The sequence below is a fragment of the Hibiscus syriacus genome, unplaced genomic scaffold (genome assembly GCF_006381635.1).
Source record: "Hibiscus syriacus cultivar Baekdansim isolate YM2019G1 unplaced genomic scaffold, ASM638163v2 tig00000340_pilon, whole genome shotgun sequence".
In the NCBI taxonomy this organism is placed as follows: Eukaryota; Viridiplantae; Streptophyta; class Magnoliopsida; order Malvales; family Malvaceae; genus Hibiscus; species Hibiscus syriacus.
The window spans coordinates 1,579,480-1,601,037 of record NW_024061783.1 but is presented as its reverse complement, the minus strand read 5'-3'; the positions used below and the strand labels follow the sequence as shown (position 1 = coordinate 1,601,037).

General features: G+C 33.7%; 1 protein-coding gene and 1 pseudogene across 1 annotated transcript; one reads left to right on the top strand and one right to left on the bottom strand.

Moving 5' to 3' along the window:
• The first annotated feature begins 9,356 nt into the window (after window positions 1–9,356).
• LOC120201727 (leucine-rich repeat extensin-like protein 4) lies at window positions 9,357–11,517 on the top strand. The gene has a single exon (XM_039202284.1). The coding sequence runs from the start codon at window positions 9,490–9,492 to the stop codon at window positions 11,494–11,496; it is 2,007 nt and encodes a 668-aa protein (XP_039058215.1). The 5' UTR covers window positions 9,357–9,489; the 3' UTR covers window positions 11,497–11,517.
• Window positions 11,518–13,937: 2,420 nt separating this feature from the next.
• LOC120201716 lies at window positions 13,938–20,252 on the bottom strand (annotated as a pseudogene).
• Between the last annotated feature and the right edge of the window lie 1,306 nt (window positions 20,253–21,558).

The window sequence follows — 21,558 nt, the reverse complement described above, 5'->3', positions numbered from 1 at the left end:
ATGTTGATTAAATAATTATTTAATTATGATTTTTTAAAATATTTTGAATCTAAAATTTTTATTTTAGGACAAAAATATCTTTATGTTGATGAAATTCATTAGTTAACGAATAGTTAACGCTTCAAATATGAGCCTTCATACCCTAAAATGAAATATATAAAAAATAGCTAACCCTTATTCCCATATATAATGGGGTAAGGGGAGGTAGGATAGTAGGTTGCCCCAAACACAAGGTTGAGAGCAACTTCCGTGAGAGACCTTCGAATTATGAATTGCCTACCATGAGATTCGACCTCACGACCACAAGGTATAGGTAATTCCCTAAAATGAAATATAGAGGACTAAAATGTTCTAAAAAAATAATGGCCAATTTAACTATTCAATCAAATATCACTGGTATTTTTACCTAAAATAAAATGTTGGGACTAAAATACTCCAGAAAATAATAAAAACTAAAATAACTAATTTAATAAATGTTTGGAGACTAATTTTGATAATATGCCAATAGAAAATGGATGTAACATATTGGATAATGTTTTTTTCCTTCTATTTTATACAAAAAATAATGAGAAGAAATTAAAAATTATGTTAAATCAGATAGGATCGAAATCAGAATTAGCTTTTAACATTTGAGATAATGATTAGATGAATATATATGTTTTTAATATCAAATTGAGTTGGATCTAGATCAAATTTTATTGTTATAAAATTATGTCGGATTCGAGTCCGGCGAAAACTCACTCCACTACCATTCTTAAGAACATGGCAAGGGATGTTTAAGATACGTCAGTTTTAATATACGGCTAAAAAATAAGTTACCGAAAATGTTAATATTTTTTTAATATTTTCAGTAAAGTGTTATCTAAAACATTATTGTTTCTGCTATAAATGTTAATATTAGATGCTACCTAAAATGTTATTTTTCCTACCGAAAATTAAGTAACTAAATTAACATTTTTGATTAAAAAATAATATTTTAAATAATATTTTATCAGAAATATTAAAAAATATTAATATTTACGATAGGATATTTTCTTAATCGTTAATTAATACTGGCGTACAGCAGAATTATTTCTGAAAATTTGGGAGAACATTCTGAAAAGCTGGAATTTGTACCATTTGATGAGGTTTATGGAAAAAGAAAAGCTCCCACGTTTCCACTATATTGTATATTGTGAATTGGAATGAATCAAATAGACCACTACATGAGTTGTCTTAATCTCCTCAGCTGTACTAATTTCGATTCCTTGTTCATTGAAGGTTGTTAATACGGTAATGCTTCAGGATGAAGCTTTAGCAGACAACGATCCAACCCTACTGCTGTCGAGCAATATGTTTTAGCTGACAACTCCCCTTTTTTTCTTACATAAAACAGTTTTGTTGTTTGTCTTAGGTAATTTTATGTGTCAGATTAGACATATTTTTTTTTGTTTGTTAGGAAATTTATCTCGTCACACGTGTCGTTATTATAATTTTAAAAAATTTATATATTTTTAAAAAATATTATATTTAAATAAAAAGTTACTTTCTCTTAAAAAAAACAAGTTTTTAAAAATCTTAAATCCCTAAATTTAACCCATCGATGTCGTCCTTTCTGCTCATGGCTACTTCCGCCGACGTAGTCCTTGACATCTTCTTAATCATACAATGTCATACTTACTATCGATTAGCCGTCGGGATCGCATAGGTCGTGATTTTTAGCATAGGGTTTATCGGGTACAAGCATCGATTGATACGATTTCATAGGATTATTGATCGTCGGGTGGAGGTGAGGTCGGGTGTAACTTCGTCGACGGCAATAGACAATAGACGATGTGGGTTTAAGTGTTGAAATGAGGTTTTCAAAGTTTTGGGAATTTCTAAAAGTATTTCAAAATTTTGTGTTTTTATATATAACTTTAATTTTTAAAATTACCATAACATAACATGCGTAATTTCATGGCAAAATTTAACGGTAATTACAATTCGAGTATCTAAAGTGATAACGTTTGTAACATTTGACATTTGATGATTTAAAAAAAAAGTTTAAACACCTATTTGAGAAAAACGGGTGTAGTTTGAACATTTATTTTATAATTAAACTTAATTAAATTGATGAATTTTATTTTATAATAAAAATTTCTATGACAGCATATTTCTAGTTGTGTTGCACTAATTACGAGCTACACACGAATGAAGTTCATTTGTTCACTTAAAATCACTTATTTCAGTCTAAATATTTTAGGCTATGTTTTCATTCCGTTTACATAATCCAAAATATAAACAGTTTAAGTACGTTGGTCGAATACTCATCAATTTTCTAACAAGCATTATAGTTCAATAATCTCATTTTAACGGATAATGAGGTATGTGATTTAGAATCAACGTGGGATTTTATGTTAAACATGTGCGTATAATTTTAGACGATAAAAACAGTTTATCAATATAAAATTTTGAAATTTTCAACTAAAAAATCGTCCCTCTTATCCCCTCGATGATATGTTATCGACCTTACCAAGGACGGAACTATGTGTAATGTTGGGCCATTGTCCCCTTAATCTTTGATTATTAAAAAATATAGGGATAAACAAGTATTTAGACCTTCGAATTTTTATTTATTTTGATTTTGACTATCTCATTTTCTATTGTTAGTTATATCTTGTCCCCTTGATTTAGAATTCAGGCTGCATCCCTATCTAAACCAGGGAAAATTATATTATACGACCGCCTAACTTAAGGTTAAGGAATGATGGGAAAATGAGCGCAACCGAAAATGTGATAAATATCATAATGTTAATATTTTTTGTTACGCCAATCGAAAATGTTATTATTTTTATCATATTTTTCAGTTTCGTCCATTTCTCGTTGTTCCTTAACCTTAAATAGTGGCGGATCAAACAATTTTAAAAGTTGGGTCTACAATATAATATTTTTTTAAGTAACGGGTATGCAAAAACTCTTATTTTTTTATTTTTTCTTAACATATTAAACTAAATTTTACTTTTTTTCCATTAAATATTAGGGATACATATGCATTTGACCTCCTAAAGATTTAGTGCATCTGAAATCTGTCAATAACCTTAAATTAAAATATTGTTCCTTACACTTTTCCCTAAGCCAGATAATCTGGACAGGCTCAATATGCAACAGATATCTTGTGAACAACCGTGGTTAGGGGCAAGGAGTGATGCCCATGCCCATGCCATGTTCACCTGTTTATATTTCAGTTGGTAAGATACGGTTGAGCTTGTGATGGCAGCAATTTAAACACTGCTTATATCTTGTGAATGCCCATGAAAACAATTAAACAAAACCTGACCAGCAGCTGTGCCACATCCTAATATAAAATTAAAATTCAGTGATATTAGGCCCAACAAAAAAACGTCATAATAGTTATAGCATTTTATATTACATATAATTTTAAAATTTTAAAATCTTTCTAACATTTTTTTATTATCAATCGAAATTTTTTTTTATTTAACCAAAAATATTATAATTTCACATTTTAAATTACACCATAAGATCACATGTTTTTAACCTTATATTAAATTATCGTTCCTTGTGCCTCCCCGCAATTTGCAAGGCATTACCAAATGGTAAATGAGGGTTCCGTTGCTACACAACTGTTTAATGTCACGAGCCACAGAGCCTGGTGGTGGGACCTGTGTGTCCACTGTCAGCTGATAAAACCTTGTAGCTTTCCATTTCCACCATAGAAGTTAACCTGTGTGTGTCCACTGTCACGAGCCACAGGACTGTCATATTTTCCATGCATGAGGAACAAATAAAGTTAAAAGCTTTCTCTTTTAATTTTTTTTTATTGCGATTCCTGTTTTAAGATTTTACCTCAATTAATATTAATATCAAACTTCTTACCGCTCACAAATTTGATTTTGATGGGTGAGACTCTCGATAATAATTTTTTACAAATAAAAACTCGAATTCGATATTGTATTTAAACGATATCAAACTACTTATTATTTGAACCGATCTTTAAAATAAGGTTTCTCTTTTATTATTACTTGTTCATTACAAAGATAAGGGTCTACGTGTGTTTCATGCGCTGGTGACGTGCCGACGAGCTCTCCGGTGCTGATGGGTCGCACCAATGAAGATGGTGGAGAGACTTGATCTTGGTGATTGGATCAAATCTAGAACCAACGGTTGAGATGTATTTGTGTTTCTTCTCTTGGATGGGTGATGTGGCGCAACCGAGTCCCTTGGATCTATCTTATGATCAAGGGTTCACATGGATTATGTTTGTTTGACAAGGATCCATATAATAAAGACTCTTGGATGAAGGCTTATTAATGGATGAGATTGATTTTTTGCTATTGTCACTTGGATTGATGATGTCACCTTCTCAAAAGTAGAACCCTAGTTAACCCCCACTGTCCCATTTTAAAATTCAAAGCAAATTTCCCTTCCCTTCCCCATGTCCAAAACCGGCGGCGAAGTGAGCGGCTAGCTAGTTGCTCCTGTGATGCTTTTATTTATATGGGTGATACTAAATTCACCTGCTGTCTTTTTCCCAACAACATGTCCGTATGTCGTGTTGCAATAAACAAAAGAATTCACCAATAATCTGTGGAAATAAAAGAGAAAAAGAGTGTCTCAATCATTACTAATTAGTTAATATTCTGTCTGTTACTCACCATTTGCGACCCAAAAAGAAAGTCTCTTTTACTTTTGCTGTTGTTGTAGTTAAACGAAAGAGTCAGTCAGGTTGAACTATACGAGCTTTTTGTTCTCACATGCCGACAGCTTTCCTTACATATAAATTTTATGAAAAATAAATAATTGGATAATTTACGACGATCATTATTGATTTTTTTGTCATTCTATCGTTAAATAATTAACGACGTTAAAACGATGTTATTTTAAAAAATAAATTTTTTATTAAAACGGTATTGTTTTGTATCTATATAACAACTAATTTTTAATGTTGTTAGTGAGAAAGCGACAAACTAACAAAAAAAACAAATGTATTAATTTCAATGAAAAATCTGAACGAATATAAAGTACAATGAGTATAATATGAGAGACAGTAAAGATTAATGTTATTTATTCTAAATAAATATATATTCATCCTAAATTTATAAAAAATAATTTAACGAGTAAAATGGGAATTAATAAAAATAATAATATAATGCGTAAAATGGGGATTATAATATAGTATGATATAAGGTCAAATTTTGTAATATAATATAATTTTATTTTATTAATGTAATTTGGTTTGTGTTGTAGATTTGATAGCTATTATAAGGTATAGAAGATGTTATCCCACAGTTATAAGGTATAAAATAAATCTTTCATGATTTTTGATCGTGTCTCTCAACCAGGGACGATATCAAGAGGAAAAGCAGTAATTTTGGTACCACTAAAATAAGAAAATTTATGTTTAGTCCATTCGAAATTTTCAGAAGTATAAATTAGTACAATAGTTAAATCACATATTGTCCCTCTAAAAATAAGTTTCCAGTTTCGTCCCTCGAAGTGCGGTTGGTATTACTATTATACCGACACTTGATGATTCATTTTAATTTTCTTTAACATATCAAAATCGAATAGTTTAATATTATATGATAAAGTTCTAAATTTAATAAAAATATTTAAAATTCGTTTTAATGTTTCTTTTAATATATATCTAGTTCTGGTACTACATAGGCGATGGCGACCCTTCCGATCTAATTTATTTCATTCGCAAACGTCAGGATTCGAACCTCTGATATTGCTTAAGGGACCTAATGCCTCATTCTACTAGACCAACTGGTTGTTGGTTAGACTCCAATTTTAAATAGAAAATATTTTTGGATTTTTATTTTTTTTATGAAATATAGTTTACCTAAAAGGAGGGGAATATTAATCTCAAATGGAGTATTAGTTATATAGGTGAAATATACAAATGATCATTCGGCTATAAGATATTACTTTATTGAGTTATTTGATTGTTAAAAGTTGATAAAACTTATAAGTTGGTCCCTCAGTTATAATAAGTTGTTTTATTGAGTATTTCGATTATGAAAAATTACAAAATGGTTATTCGACTATTTATTATGTTCCAAACTCATCATTTTCTGTTAAAAGATTAACGGTCGTCTAAGTTGGACGCTCACATATTGACTGAGATATTATAGTCATTTGAGATTATAAGATTATATTTTTATCATATCTTAATCAACAAGTTAACGTATAACTCAAACTCCCGTCAAATTTTTAATGAAATATAACAAGTTGGAAACATAATGAATAGTTGGGTGACCATTTTGTAACTTTTAATAGTCAAGTGACTCAACAAAGAAACTTACTATAGTCGGAGGACATTTTGTAACTTTTAATAATAGAAGGAATTAATAAAACAATATCCTATAGTTGGGGACAATTTGTGTCCTTTACCCTAGTTATATTGGGTTATTAATTTTTGTATCATATATAAATTGTAGATTTAGATAGTATATTTTTAAAATTTTAAAATTATAATATTTATTCAAATAATATTAAATTTGGAACTAGAAGACCAACATTTTCCATTTCAAATTGAAACGATTTATTTATTTATTTGATTAATTTTGGGTAAGTACAATATATTATATATTCAAATATAACTCTTAACCTTTTGACAATAAACGCTCATATCCCTGATATCTATGGTGCTCGAACCCGAATCCTCAAGAATATTAACAATCTTTTTATCGCGAAGTCCACTTAGTTCGTACGAAATGATTTACTTTTATACATGAAAATGAAAAAATGGCCATCCTCTCGTTTTATGACCAAATATACTTAAAATTTAATTTATTCAATTTTCTGACTCCCTTATTCATTCCTTCTATTTTTTTCATCCAACCAAACAAAAACTAAAATACTTCAAGACTTAATACGTTATTTAGTCCCTAAACTATGATCCTTTTCTCATTATAATACCTTTTACTTTTGAATGGAGGTATTACATTACATGGCACATATTAATAGGGCAACATGTCCAATTGGACTTTTAACGCGATTACAGAAAACGGTTGAATTGGAAAAGAAAATATAATTTAAGGAGCAATCTGAACCAAAACAATCTTTAAGGATCAAACTGAAGAAATAGTATACTTTAGGGATGGATTCATACATTAAGCCTATATAAAATTATAATAGATGGTTAAAAAGTTTGAATGTGTCATTCATTATCTTTTAGAAGATTCAAATTCGAATAATATTATACATAAATTTTATATTAAAAATTTAATGAGTACTAATATAAATTTATATTCGAATGCTAAAAAAAGTTTAAACGTATCATTCGTTGGCATAATGCTAAAAAAGACTTCTAACATTTGATTTAGGAATGGCAACGGGTAGGGTTTGGGGCGGGTTTTGCTCATTCCGTCCTCGAACCCAAAATAAATTTCCGTCCCTGACCCCGACCCGATCTCCGACGGGTTTTTTATCGGGGTGCCCCGTCGGGGATTTTTTTTGCCCCGTCACCGAACTCGACCCGAAATATTATACTCAAACCCGAACCCGAACCTGAAAATATTTTATATATAATTAATATAAAATATATAAAATATTTATTATATATATATATATATAATTAATATAAAATATTATATATATATATATATAATCGGGGCGGGGCGGTGATACCTTGCCCCGAACCCGACCCGAAAAAATCTTCGAACCCTACCTGATATCATTCAACCCGACCCAACTCAAACTTGACCGGATTTCAAGTTTTCCCATCGGGTTCGGATCATATTGTCATCCCTAATTTGATTAAGTTATCATTCTAACTTATATTCTCTTTTTTTTTGGGGCATTTTGGGGTCAAACATTTTATTTTAAGACATAAAATACCTTAATATTTGACTGAATAACCACTTTAATCATTTTTTAGCATTTTCCCCTCACATTTAATTTTAAGGGGAAAAATCATATTTTAGAGTTTATTGATTAACGATTACCATCCACATATATACCTTTTACCTTGAAATAAAACGTTTGAGATGTTAAAATATTAAAAAAATATAAAATTAAAATAATTATTTAATCAAATATTTAAAACGTTTATCCATTATTAAACCTACATTTTAATAAAAGGATAATGAAGAGAAACCATGGACACTGAATATATATCGAAGTGAGCAATGCCATTAAATGTATAGAATGCCACGACCACGAGCAACAACTAATAGAACGACAAAAGGCAGCACCATCAACCACCGGAGAAAAGCTAGAAAGCCGCCGGAGATGAAGGTTTTTATTACCTAAACTATTAATTTTGATTTTTTTTAATACCTAAAGTATCAATTTTTTTCAAAATCATACATAACGAGTTTTTGTTTCATTTTACTTTTTAGTAATCCACTGTTAAAAACTTAACATATTTAATATTTAAACTATTAATTTTGGTCCGTTTAAGTATCTAAACTTTCAAATTTCTTCAAAACTTAATGTTAAATTTTAAAAGAAATTCTAAAACGAAATAAAAAAACTAAACTTTAGGTATAATTTTAAAGAAATAAAAAAATTATGTACTAAAACAGATAAAAACTGATAGTTTAGGTACTAAATGTAAAATTTACCCTATTATATATATGATTTTATATTTAAACCGCTAAAGCAATGGATATGAATACTTGTATTTTTTAGGTGTCTTTTTTTTATGAATTTTTATTAGTATTATGGCATAATATAAAAAAGAAACCCTTAATATTTTATTAAATTTTCACTTTGCTTCCCATATTTTTTATTTTGGAGAAGAAAGTTCTTTAATAAATAAAAAAATTTAGTTATTAAATAATTTTTATTTTTAAAATAAGTTTTTTTATCTTAATATAAAAATTATAGGTTAAAATATTCTAGAAAAAAATAAAAAGAGAGAATAATTATTTAGTTAAATGTTAATCTTTTTTACTTAAAATAAAATATTAAACATTAAAACGCTAGAACAAAATAATTATTTAATTATATCGTAAATTATGCGAATAGTCTCTTTTTTTTTCTGATCAAATTTGGTTACCAATTTAAAAATTAAGAGTATATGGTCCCTAACATTATCGATTCTTTCAATTTTAATCTCTAATATTATCAATCCATTCTATTTTAGTCTCTTATCCATGAACTCTCGTTCATTTTTAGATTTATTCCCACGGCTATGTAACATATTCATTAAGAGTTAATGACAAAGGGATTTAAACCGGACGAACATATAATGTTAAGGACTGTTTACTCTGATTTTTTAAATTAGTGATCAAAGTTAGCTAAATTCCTAAACAAAAGTGACTATTCTCATAATTTACCCTAATTATTAGTATCCCCTTTTCTCTCTCACATGGACGGCTCCGAACTCTCTACTTGAGCGGAAAAAACCCTTCTTCACCACAGCTAATTCTCTCTCTCCTCCATCAAACCCCAAAAATATCTTCTTCATTTTTTCAGATCTCAAACAGAGAAAAAGAACCATAACAAAAGCTGAAAATTTTCTGGGAAAATCCCCATTTCAGATGTATCTAATTTGAGATGAAGAAGAAAGCTCAAAACAAGCTCCATTCTTCACCTCTTTCACTCTTCTGCTGTTTCTTCTCACTCCTCATCAGCTTCTCTTCATGTGAGGAGCTTCCCGTTACCAGCCATGGCAGCCTCACGGAACAAGAAGTTGGCTTCATCAAGCAACGTCAGCTTCTCTACTACAGGGACGAGTTGGAAGAAGCCGTCACCGTCGACCCAACGCTCGTTTTCGAAAACCCCAGGCTTAGAAATGCTTACATTGCTTTACAAGCTTGGAAGCAGGCTATAATTTCCGACCCTTCTAATCTCACCGGTAATTGGGTCGGATCCCATGTATGCAACTACACCGGCGTTTTCTGTGCTCTGGCGCCGGATAATGGCACCATCAAAACCGTCGCTGGCATTGACTTGAACCATGGGGATATCGCTGGGTACTTGCTGGAAGAGCTTGGGTTGCTTACTGATCTTGCGTTGTTTCATATTAACTCGAACCGGTTCTGTGGTACTATTCCTCGGAGTTTCAGTAAATTGAGGATATTGATCGAGTTGGATCTTAGCAACAACCGGTTCGCCGGGAAGTTCCCAGCGGTGGTTCTCCGGTTGCCAGCGCTCAAGTTCTTGGATCTGCGGTTCAATGATTTTGAAGGAACTGTGCCCAGAGAGGTTTTTGACAAAGATTTGGATGCCATTTTTATAAACCACAACCGGTTCAGATTTAGCTTACCGGACAACTTCGGGAACTCGCCGGTTTCCGTCATTGTGTTGGCCAACAACAAGTTCCACGGCTGCCTGCCGGCGAGCATCGGCAACATGAGTGGTCTTGAAGAAATTATTTTGATGAACAATGGGTTGAGATCTTGTTTGCCCAGAGAAGTTGGTAGGCTTAAAAATATGACTGTGTTTGATGCCAGTTTTAATGAGTTGATGGGGCCTTTGCCGGAGGAAATTGGGGGAATGGTAAGCCTGGAGCAGCTCAATGTGGGGCATAATATGTTGTCCGGTAAGATTCCGGCGAGGATTTGTCGGTTGCCGAAGCTGGAGAACTTTACGTTCTCGTATAATTTCTTCACTGGAGAGCCGCCGGTTTGCTTGACGTTACGGGGATTTGATGATCGGAGGAATTGCTTGCCGGCAAGACCTTTGCAGAGAAGTGCGGCGCAATGTAAGTCTTTCTTGTCTAGGTCAGTGGATTGTAGTTCGTTTAGATGTGCTCCTTTTGTTCCTTCTCCGCCTTCCCCGCCGGTGGTAACTTCACCGCCACCTCCTCCTGTTGTTGTAACATCACCGCCGCCACCTACCCCAATTTACACCCCACCATTCTCGATACCTCCTCCACTCGTATACACTCCACAATCACCTCCTCCACCGCCCCCACCATCTCCTTCACCACCATTTTACTCACCTCCGCCTCCGCCTTCTCCATCGGTTTACTCACCTCCGCCCCCACCACCTGTATACTCTCCCCCACCACCACCGCCACCGATTTATTTACCTTCCCCCCCACCGCCCTCACCTCAACCACCTCCTCCACCAATTTATCCATCACCTCCTCCACCTACGGCAACTTATTGTGTGAGGTCCACACCACCTCCGCCGCCCAATTCACCACCTCCATTGTTTTCCCCACCGCTGCCACATCATTCACTACCACCTCCACCACATTCTCCACCCCCGCCACCACATTCACCTCCACCACCAATTTATCCATACTTATCTCCACCGCCACCACCACCTCCCGTTTATATTCCACCTCCTCCAGTTCACTCTCCACCACCACCCTCACCTCCTCCATGTATAGAACCACCACCACCATCACCACCTCCCCCAGTTTATTACAAGCCACCCCCATCACCTTCACCTCCTCCACCACCAGTTCATCACCACTCTCCTCCACCGCCCTTTATTTACGAAAGCCCGCCCCCACCATTATTACCACCACCAGCTCCAGTATATGAGGGGCCATTGCCACCAGTAATCGGAGTGCCATACGCTTCACCTCCGCCACCACCTTTCTATTGATTGTTTTGAGAATTTTCCTCCTTGGAAGGTATTCACAAAAAAGAAAAAGCCTAGCACTTTATATCAACTATGGGATCAAACTTTCCATTGAATGCCATTGAAGAAGAAGAGGATTCAAAGGAGAAATTCTCTCCTATATTCAATTGAGAATTGGTATGGGATCTCTAGCATCTGTGAAATAAAGAATTGCAGAGAAAGGTGTATGTATAGAGATGAATTTGACAAGGACACCATGAATTCTACTTGTTTTTGTGGTGTTCTTCTTAGTGCCTACTATCATAATTTTGTTCTTCACTTTTTATTTTATTTTATTTGTATTTTGATGATTTTCCAGAATTCTAGAGGAAACATTTTGGCAAACACATCAGAATAAACTTTTCTAGACTTGGTTTTTTAAGATGGGTAAATTTTTTAAATCTCCTTTGTAATAACGAAAATGAATACTTACAAAACATAAGTGACTATTTAAGTAGTTTACCCTTTTAAGATTCACCTTTGTAGGCTCCCGAGTGCTTTCATATTAGCATTTGAGATCTTAGTGGGACCTGAAATTTGAAATGGGACAATTCCCATTCTACTTTCCTTACCTTAATTGATGGTAGATTATATATATATATATATATATTTATCATTTGATTAATGTTTGTTGGGATTTAGTCCCACGTGCAACACTCTAGTGATGATGGGTTTTTGAAATTAATGAATTCAAACAAGACTTCACTATCAAGTCCCGGTGATCATTATAAATTACAAAATGGTCCCCTAAATTATAAGAAGTTGTTTATTGAGTCTTTTGATTATTAAAAATTACAAAATTGTCATTCGGCTATTCATTTTGTTCTAACTAGTCTTTTTTTATTAAAAAAATTGATGGTATTTTGAGTTGAATGTTAATTTGTTAATCGAGATATAATAGTCGTTTGAGATTATAAGATCAAATTATCATATCTCAGTTATCATATTAACATCCAATTTAGACTATTGTTAATTTTTTGAAGAAAAATAACTAGTTTGGAACATAATGAATAGTTAGGTGCCCATTTTAAAACTTTTAATAGTTGGGAGGACTCAATAAAGTAACTTCCTATAATTAGGGGATCATTATGTAATTTTTAATAATCGGGAGATTTAATAAAATAATATCTTATAGTCGAGGAACTATTTGTATACTTTACCCATAATAATATAATTAAAATCTAATTTTTAAAAGTTAATGATTAAAACTATTATTTAATATAATTCAATCATTTTTATTGTACTTTATCTTATAATAAATAAATGAACATTTCAAATTTGCATTTGGATGAATTGGTTCCAAGTATATCCCCACCAAAAGAAAGAGGGGCCCCTTCAGGAAAGGTATATCAGACCTTTGCAAATCAGAATCCATAATGTGAAGAAAACTTTAATACCAACAATGAATTTAGTTTTTATTTTCTTCACCTAAAAAATGGGACATAACTAACCACATTTAATTAGGAGTGGGATGCCTTAGCCAGGTTGTAATTTAGGTCACAAACATTCATGGCACTTCATGAGATTTTGAAAATGCACGAACCAATTTACATGTTCAGAGGTCACGGGTTCGAGCACCAACGATTGTAGCATAGTGATTGAACGTTCATTGTTAAATGGTGAAGAGTATTTAGAACATATACTACTTTGTAATCACATTATCTTAATAAAAGAAGATTTCGAAAATGGACCCAATGGCCATGGAAATGGAATTTGGGGTCACCAACTTACTGATATAAACCATAGAGTCAAATGACCAGTATGTGTTAGTCATCATCTTCATTACTACAGACATCTCAATCCGTTGATGATGACGTTCTAATGGTTCAGCCATTAATGGTACTACACTAACGAAAACGAAGTCTTCCGAATCTACGCATATGATACGTTTTAAGTCCATTTGAACCTACAATCTCTGATCGATATCCGATGAACTAGTTATCGATTAACGATTAAGAAAATAGCTTATGAGGAGATAATACCTATTCGAGCCTATAGGTTCACTAAACAAGATGGTATTTTTTTCTGTTGAAGCTCCAATTCAGCCCAAAGCTGCTATTTTCTTCTTTCTACCTTCAATTCCAAAATTTTAAAGAGTAAAATGGCTAAATCCGTAACTTGTGCCTAGCACAAGGACTAATAACAAAATTTAACCATCATAAAAACCATCAAAAGAAAAAGAAAATGGGGACACGGGGATCCCTTCTCCCTACAGAATTGTTCGAAATTTTGGATCAAATCATCTTCAAACCCAGACGGAACAAGAGTATAACTAAAATTTCAGAATTTTAAAAAGTACAGTGACTAAATCCGAAACTTATGAATAATATGAGGACTCATAACAAAATTACACCATCATAGAACCCATAAAAAGGAAAGAGAATATTGGGTTTCCTTTTCCCTGCCTTCAATATTTTTTTGAATAGAATAATCTCAATATTCAATAATATATATATTACCTTGAAAAGTTAAAAATCGAGACTGCAAAATCATACAACAATGGGGGGAAAAGGAAGCTGATAAAACTCTGTAGGGCACACAGAACACTCGACCGAAATTAAAATAAAACACATCATACAACAATGGGGTTTCCTCGGTTTCTCTTGCTCTCTTGTCTGTTATGAGCATCAAACTAGTTGTCTATGGACAAATATCGACATCGCATCCTCGAACCCGGGAACGAACAATTTTAAAAGAATTTTGTAACGGCTTTGGATGTTTTGAACGGAAACCAAAACTTTTCACCCATCGATTTTAACAGGCAGCGAGAGGATGCTTAACCCGACGTCCGGGGTCCGGGATGCTTTTCTTGTTCTTTTATGTTCACTCGAATGGGTTGCCCCCAACAGCAGGGAAAGGCTGTGGGGTAGCTGCTGCTGGAAATCTGCCGGTCACCTGTTGATCGGTATTTACAAAACCAAAAGATGCTAGACTGCCGATGCCGCCAATTTGATGGCTGCAAAGCACGGAATAATTCATGGATTAGGATTATGACGAGCTTTTACCAGATGGCGCTCAGCAACTTGAGGCACAGCCAGTAAACCAGATCGAAGCCACAACATAAAACAGAAGAAATGGACATTGCATCGCCTTGAACAGTGAAATCAGGAAACAGCTAAACCAACGTGGGACGTGCATCCAGAAACGTGTGCAAAGGAAGAGAGAAGGCGACAACGAAAGACGGTATGAGCATCCATGAAATTCCATGTACTGTAGCATTTCTCCCTCAATCCCCTTAATGGTTAAAAGTTAATCTCTAGAACGATAACGAATGAATTACCTGGAAGGTGGCAAGTTATTAGGTAATTGTGCTCCGAGGTGAGGCCCTGTAAGTTTCCGAAAAATTCAGTATATCAAAAGGACAACACAAAGATAAACAAAAATGAAGGGGGAACTAAAAAGCCTTACGTTGTGGCACAGATGATGCATAAGCGAGTGAAGGCAATGGCATCCCTGATGCATAAGGTAAAGATTGAGTTGACGTCCACGCTGATGATGGAGTACCGACGCCAGAAGTAGGCATTGGGCTAGAAGGAGGTGGCACATTTGGTAAAGCACTTTGCAAGGAAGCCATTGAAGGGAACTGCACCAGAAGCAAAAATGCATGAAGATTGTAAAACACAATACAGCACAAGTCCTGGATGAGTTCAAGACGAAATGGTTTTGCACTTGGATTTCAAAAAGAGAGAAGGTTGGGAAGCGGCTATCGGATAAAATCATCATGCATCAGAAATTAACGACCAAAATTGCACTCAATAGGTATTTTCATCATCAAGATTGCCAAATACAAGATTCAATTAAGGCATTTATGATGTACAAAATCAAATAAACATCCAAATTTCCGCACAGGCTCAGCCAAAACAGTCAACCTTAGCATAAAGAAATAAACACAACCTTGTTCTCTCTCTCTCTCTCTCTCTCTATAATTTATATATATATAAAGAAGCAATGAGATTTGAATTCTACACAAATGCAGAAGTGATGAAATAGCTCAAAAGATGTGAATAACAGACTGTTTGAGTTTGAACTGGAGGTGCTTCGCTGCCAAGATCAAATGGGTTCATTGATCTTGATGACTGTGGAAAAGAAGACATTGGCTGCAACAAAAACAAAATGCATGTAAATGACACATCAAGTAACTAAGCATGCACTTCAGAAAAATGAATTCGTGAACCAAATTGCACAAGGCATAGCAGTACCACTCCAGTATCATATTGCATTGGGAACCCCATCCCATATGATGGGCCAGTTTGCCACCCTGGTCCAGCAGCAGGATAGGAAGGATGGGTTAAAGTAAACAGATCCTGCAAAAGTCAAGAAGCTAACACAATAAGAAATCCTCGCAAGAGAAAACTAAAGTCCCCTTTGAAAAAGATATTACCGCTGGAAGTTCCTTTCTTCCACTTTCTTTTTTTTCTGTAGGAGGAAGCTGTGATGCAACAGTAGAGGTGGCATCATGGGTGGGTTTTGAAACAGCTTGAGGCATTTGTGCAACCAATGCACTCAAAGGCCCCAGCATATTATGGGAAGGAGCAAAATTCTGCGGCTGCAAAAAGGCGCAATATAAGAATGAAGTTAGGTGAACAAAGAGTTGATTATCTATGATATGCCACAATATAAGAAGCTAGAAAATACGTCCCACCTGATTGGCTGAAGTTCCATCGACAGGTTGAATAAATTGTTGGGCGATAGACTGACCACTAGCTGCAGAGAAAAATGATGTCTGTTGCTGCTGCATATTAGGCCATTGTCCAGCATTATATACACCAATCTGGGAACTGCCACTGCCGACAGGCATTGTGGGTGTTAATCTAGGGGCAGCTGTTGAAGCACCAGTAGGAAGCAGCGTTGAAAAGTTGCTAACTGGTGCAGCTGCAGGAGCAGCAGTGTCAAAGGGTAACGTTTGGATCTGCCCTGTGAATGCAATATTGGAGTTACCACCAAGAGGTGCTCCATTCACATTGGTCACAGGTGTAGATGCTGGGATGGACAATTGAGAAAGAACAGAGTCCAGGGTGTTCACATTTGAAGAAGCCTGAGACACATTTGTTTGAGAAGCAAAATCAAAAGAGGCCCAGTTCTGGTCATTGGTAGAGCTTGTTGGCTGTAGAACAGTTTGAGTCACAGTTGTTTGTTGTGTCTGTGTAGCTGCAGAAGCTACTGCAGGTTCAGGATCAGCATCAAAATCAATTAAGCTACCAGTCATCTCCAACTTAAATTCTGCTGGATTCCCACTGGTAGACCCCAAGCTGCTAGAAGATGCAGTTCTCTGCAAAAGTAATACTAAAGTAAGTCCGTGTTCTCTTTATCATAAAAAAAGTTGAGCAAATATAAAGAGGAAAAAACAATTGATGTTTTTTTTGGGGAGGGAAATGGACAGCAATAAAATTTCATTTATTTTGGTATAATTGACAACCAAGTTATACCAATATTCAAATTAAAATTCACATGATAAATGAGGAGAGAGGATTTCAAAGAATCAAGCCACAAACAATTTTATTTAGTTTCTGGGTATATCTTGTCATGATTAACATGTTGATCGTGCAACAAAGAACCATGGTGTTTTGATCAAATTGACCATAACTCAGAATATTCAAAATTATCGTTATTAGAGGCATGAATATCAGTGACTAGGGCTATAATGGAGCCACTCCTACACGTGTCACATTGGGGTCTCGATGAAAAGGTCAAAGTAACGAAAATCAGACAGACCAGATGGCAGTCCAACAGGATAAGAGCTACCAAATCCAACGAAGATAATGAGAGAAATACTACAAGTAAACTTGCAGAAAGGAGAAAAAGTAAATAAAAAACGAATAGAAACTGTGCCCAGTGGTTAGTTGTGGTTAATGGCACCACAAGAACTAAAGGCTTTCGAAATGGAATTAGAAGTACATAACTCTTAGACATAAATTATTTTTAAGTGGGAGGGGAATGAAAAGCTTATCTTTTTGAAGGGCCTGAACAGCACAAAGAACAAATTGAAGGTTTGTGAGCATTGCAATTAAACCAAAATCAAACCATCTATAACATTAAACCATTTGTACAAGTACTAAGCAGAAGCTACCTTTGTCTGAGGGCCATCAATAGCTCTACTGCCATTTGCTTTTGGAGGCTCATTTATACGAAGAGGCATTACATTTTCACCCAAAATTTCTCTAACAGGACGAGCCACTGGGGGACTGGATGACACTAAATCTCTTGATCGTTCAGGTGACCTACCTTCCAACTTCAGATCTCCAAAGATACTCTATGATCTTCAGGTTTCCTCCCATTACCAAATCTATCTTCTCGGCGCCAGTCATTGACAACTTCATGACGAGCAGGACTTTTCTGGTAATCACTATATTTTCGACTTTCTTGATCATATCCAGGACTTCGTCTTTCATCATTGCCGTATCTCGAATATCTGTCATCATTTCTTCCTCCTGGACTGGACCTTTCACTGAAACGGCCTTCATATGGTGGACTTCTGGACCCTCCCCTATATCCATCTGCCCTATTCTCATATATGTCTTCCTTATCACCCTGCAAAGTAAAAAGTAAAAAAATCGTAACACAACACTATTCTGTAGAATGGAGACAAAACAAAAACACTCTTCTGTTGAAGATTCGATTGTATAAAAATTCCCTCCTACAGATGCAGGAACCCTAACATATAATTTCATATCATATGATATCTCAATTCTCAAACTACGCAACTTTTTGACATTCAATGAAAAATAGGAAGAGGGTGTATCTTACCATCTTTCCTCTTGGAGGCTTGTCATAGTTTCTCCCACCACTAAATCTTCCATCTTCATAGACATGCTTAATGAAGTCACGAAGCCTTTCAACATTGCTGACAACAGAAATTTTAACTCAGAAACATGGTAACTAATGACAACAGAACCAAAAGACTGTATTTTTTAGTGAAAACCTGCTGTCAGGAGCAGAATGACTTTGTGGATCCCATTCTTTAAAATAGATATCTTTTGCACGCTGCAAATAAAAGAAAGAGCAAGCCAATGACAAAGTTGAACATTAGAATGAAAAGAAAACAATATACATGAAAGAAATCTTCCCTTTTTACTCTTTATCAAGAGAGGGAGAGAGAAGGTTAATCTTTACCTGATTTCCCCCTTCTTGAAGAGCGGCAACCTCTTGAGAAGTGAATTTAGCCATAGATACTGATTTAACTCTGTGTGTGAACTCCCGACTGGAAACAATTAAAAACAGTAGCCAGTTTAGAAAATCTATTGACGTCTGACTATCATCAAATGCAGTCTCTTAGATATGCTAATCAGCAGCCGATATGTCAAGAAAACTCAACGTGCCAACCAAATTTAACACTTACTGTATTCCACTGCAGGTGGTGCAAACAAATGTCCAGAAACTTGTGCAAACATATTGAGGCCCCTGTTCAGTTGACAATTAGCAAATAGCAACAATATGACAGAAAGTATAAGCACTCCAAAATCTACGCATACAAATAAAAATCACATTCAGTTTAGCATAAGGAAAATGCTGCAAAAACATATTTCAACAGAAAAATCACCAGAAGCAAAATTTCAGGAGGATATCAAACAAATATTTATGGAACAAATAGAACTTCTCAAAAGGTTTACTAGTAAAGATTCCAAAAATATGAAAACTTTAATCAGGTTTTCTGTTTGTGAAAAACTGATAAAGTAGTCAAACACATACATCCTATCTCACTAGACATAACCTTAGCAGCCCAGCTTATTTTCCATTTTTTTTAAAAAAAATTAAAGGTTATTCTTCCATTAATGCAGGGATATAAATATAGGAGTATCAATAATATACCATAAAAAATGGACCAAAAGCATTATTGATTTCCCCAACATCACTGCCGCAAATGAGCAATCAATTCAAAGTCTATGTATATCAGCAAGCACGTCTATAACTAAAACTGAACCATTATTTGATGAACAATTCCCAGAGTTATATTCCATCAATCTATACCAGGATACAACAGCACACTTATCAAGTCCACAATCATGAGATCAAAACATAAACAAGAAAACCATACCAAACTGTTGCAGTTAATACATCTACGGTTCTCCGGTTGTTTGAGAAGACCCCGAATTATTCGCTCATTTTTCTCATCTTCCTTCACTCGAGTCGCCATCACCGCTTCCTATATGAAAATAAGCAAAAGGCAAAACCAGAAATCAACAAGAAAGAAAAACAGAAAGTAGATATGAATTTTCTCCAAATCATCATTAATCACAAGCAGACACAAAAAAAATCCCAATCCAATTAACTCCAAATTTGCTTTTTCGACACTGTTATCATTTCAATAAAAATCGAGTAAAAAATAGCTTCACTACACTGCAGAGCAAAATGAAGCAATCTAAACTACAAATCATCATTTTCTTCTCTTACGAAGCCAATATTTAGCTGCTAAACCACTACTACACAAAAAATAAATAAGAACCCAACTAAACAGGCCATCAGATCTGAACAATCAAAGCACTATAACACCAGAAAACAGTACAAATAGATTTAAAAGGAGTATGTTTGGAAATATAGAAAAAGTATACCGCGAAAAGAAAAGGAAAGGAAAAGACTCACCGGGAATCAAAGAGAAAAACGAATTGTTTCGAACTTTTTGCGCGTAGATGCCTTTTAATCAATGAATTCCGATCCAACGCCTACAGTATTATGTTTATGCAAAACAACAGATCAATAAAACTGGATTCTCATATATAAATATATTATAGATATCTGAAAGAAGAAGGCCAGCTTCGCTAATTGCTACAGCTAAGAACTAGCCAAAAATAATAAAATAAAAGGCTGCTTTACTGCTGTATATATATATCTAAAGTGAGAATTTAAGGAGAGAGGGAGGGAGAAATTCTGTTGTTTCTTCAAATTTTACAATAGACTACTAGAAATTTTTTGTCGGCGTCCACTTGCAGGCAACGATCAAGAATAATTAATATTATCAAATTAAATATATTTTTTATAAATTAATTGAATTATTTATTTATTCTAAAAAAAATTCCCATAAGAAAAAATGTCAGCAGTTGGATAATGAAATATTCAAAATTTATTAAGATAATAATTTTTAAAAATAAATAAACGATTTTGAATATTATAGATTGAAAAAATTTATAAATCTCTATAAATGTCCTTATATTTAAACTTATTTGAATATATATATATATATATATATATATATATATTCTCTAGTCTTTTGTTTTAATATTTTGATTCAAGTTTTAAATCATTTTTCGGTGTGTTATTGCGATTAGAGATGGTAATTTAATTTATATTTGAAGGATTTTAATTTAATTTGATTTGATTTTTTAAAAATTAAATTTAAATTTGATATTAACATTAAAATTAAAATTTGGACAAAAATGTATAAGAGGTTATTGTATTTAAAAAAAAACTTAATGTGACATTCATATTTTTTTTCTCAACGTGACCCCAACTCATAAGCCCAATGTAACCATTTGACTAATTTTTTTGTCGCTAACTATTATATTGCTGACATGATAGTTTATGGTGTTAATGTGACAGTTTACAATGGTTGATAATATAGGAGATAATATGACAGATGGGCAAAATTAATAACTCAAATATGACAAATGAAGTGTGAACTGTCATATCAACACCGTAACTGTCAAATGATGAAAAAATTGAAAGAGTCATATTTAATTTATTTTATGAGTTTAAGTGTCACATCGAGAGAAAATATAATACAAGGACCATATTGTTCTTTTAAAAAGTACAAGGACCTCTAATGTCTTTTTTCCTACATTTTTTATTTAAGATGGTAATATAATTTTTATCTATAAATTTAACGTATTTATAAATTTAAAGTAGTTGCTATGATATTTTTTTCTATTATTTTTTTAAGGACAAAGTATATAAATGATCTATCGACTATAAAGTGTTATTTTATTGAGTCTCTCAATTATTAAAAGATACAATATTATCATTTGATTATAGGGTACTACTTTCTTAAGTTCCATAACTGTTAAAAGTTATAAAATGGTCACTCGATCATTTATATATTTCAAATTCATTCTTTTT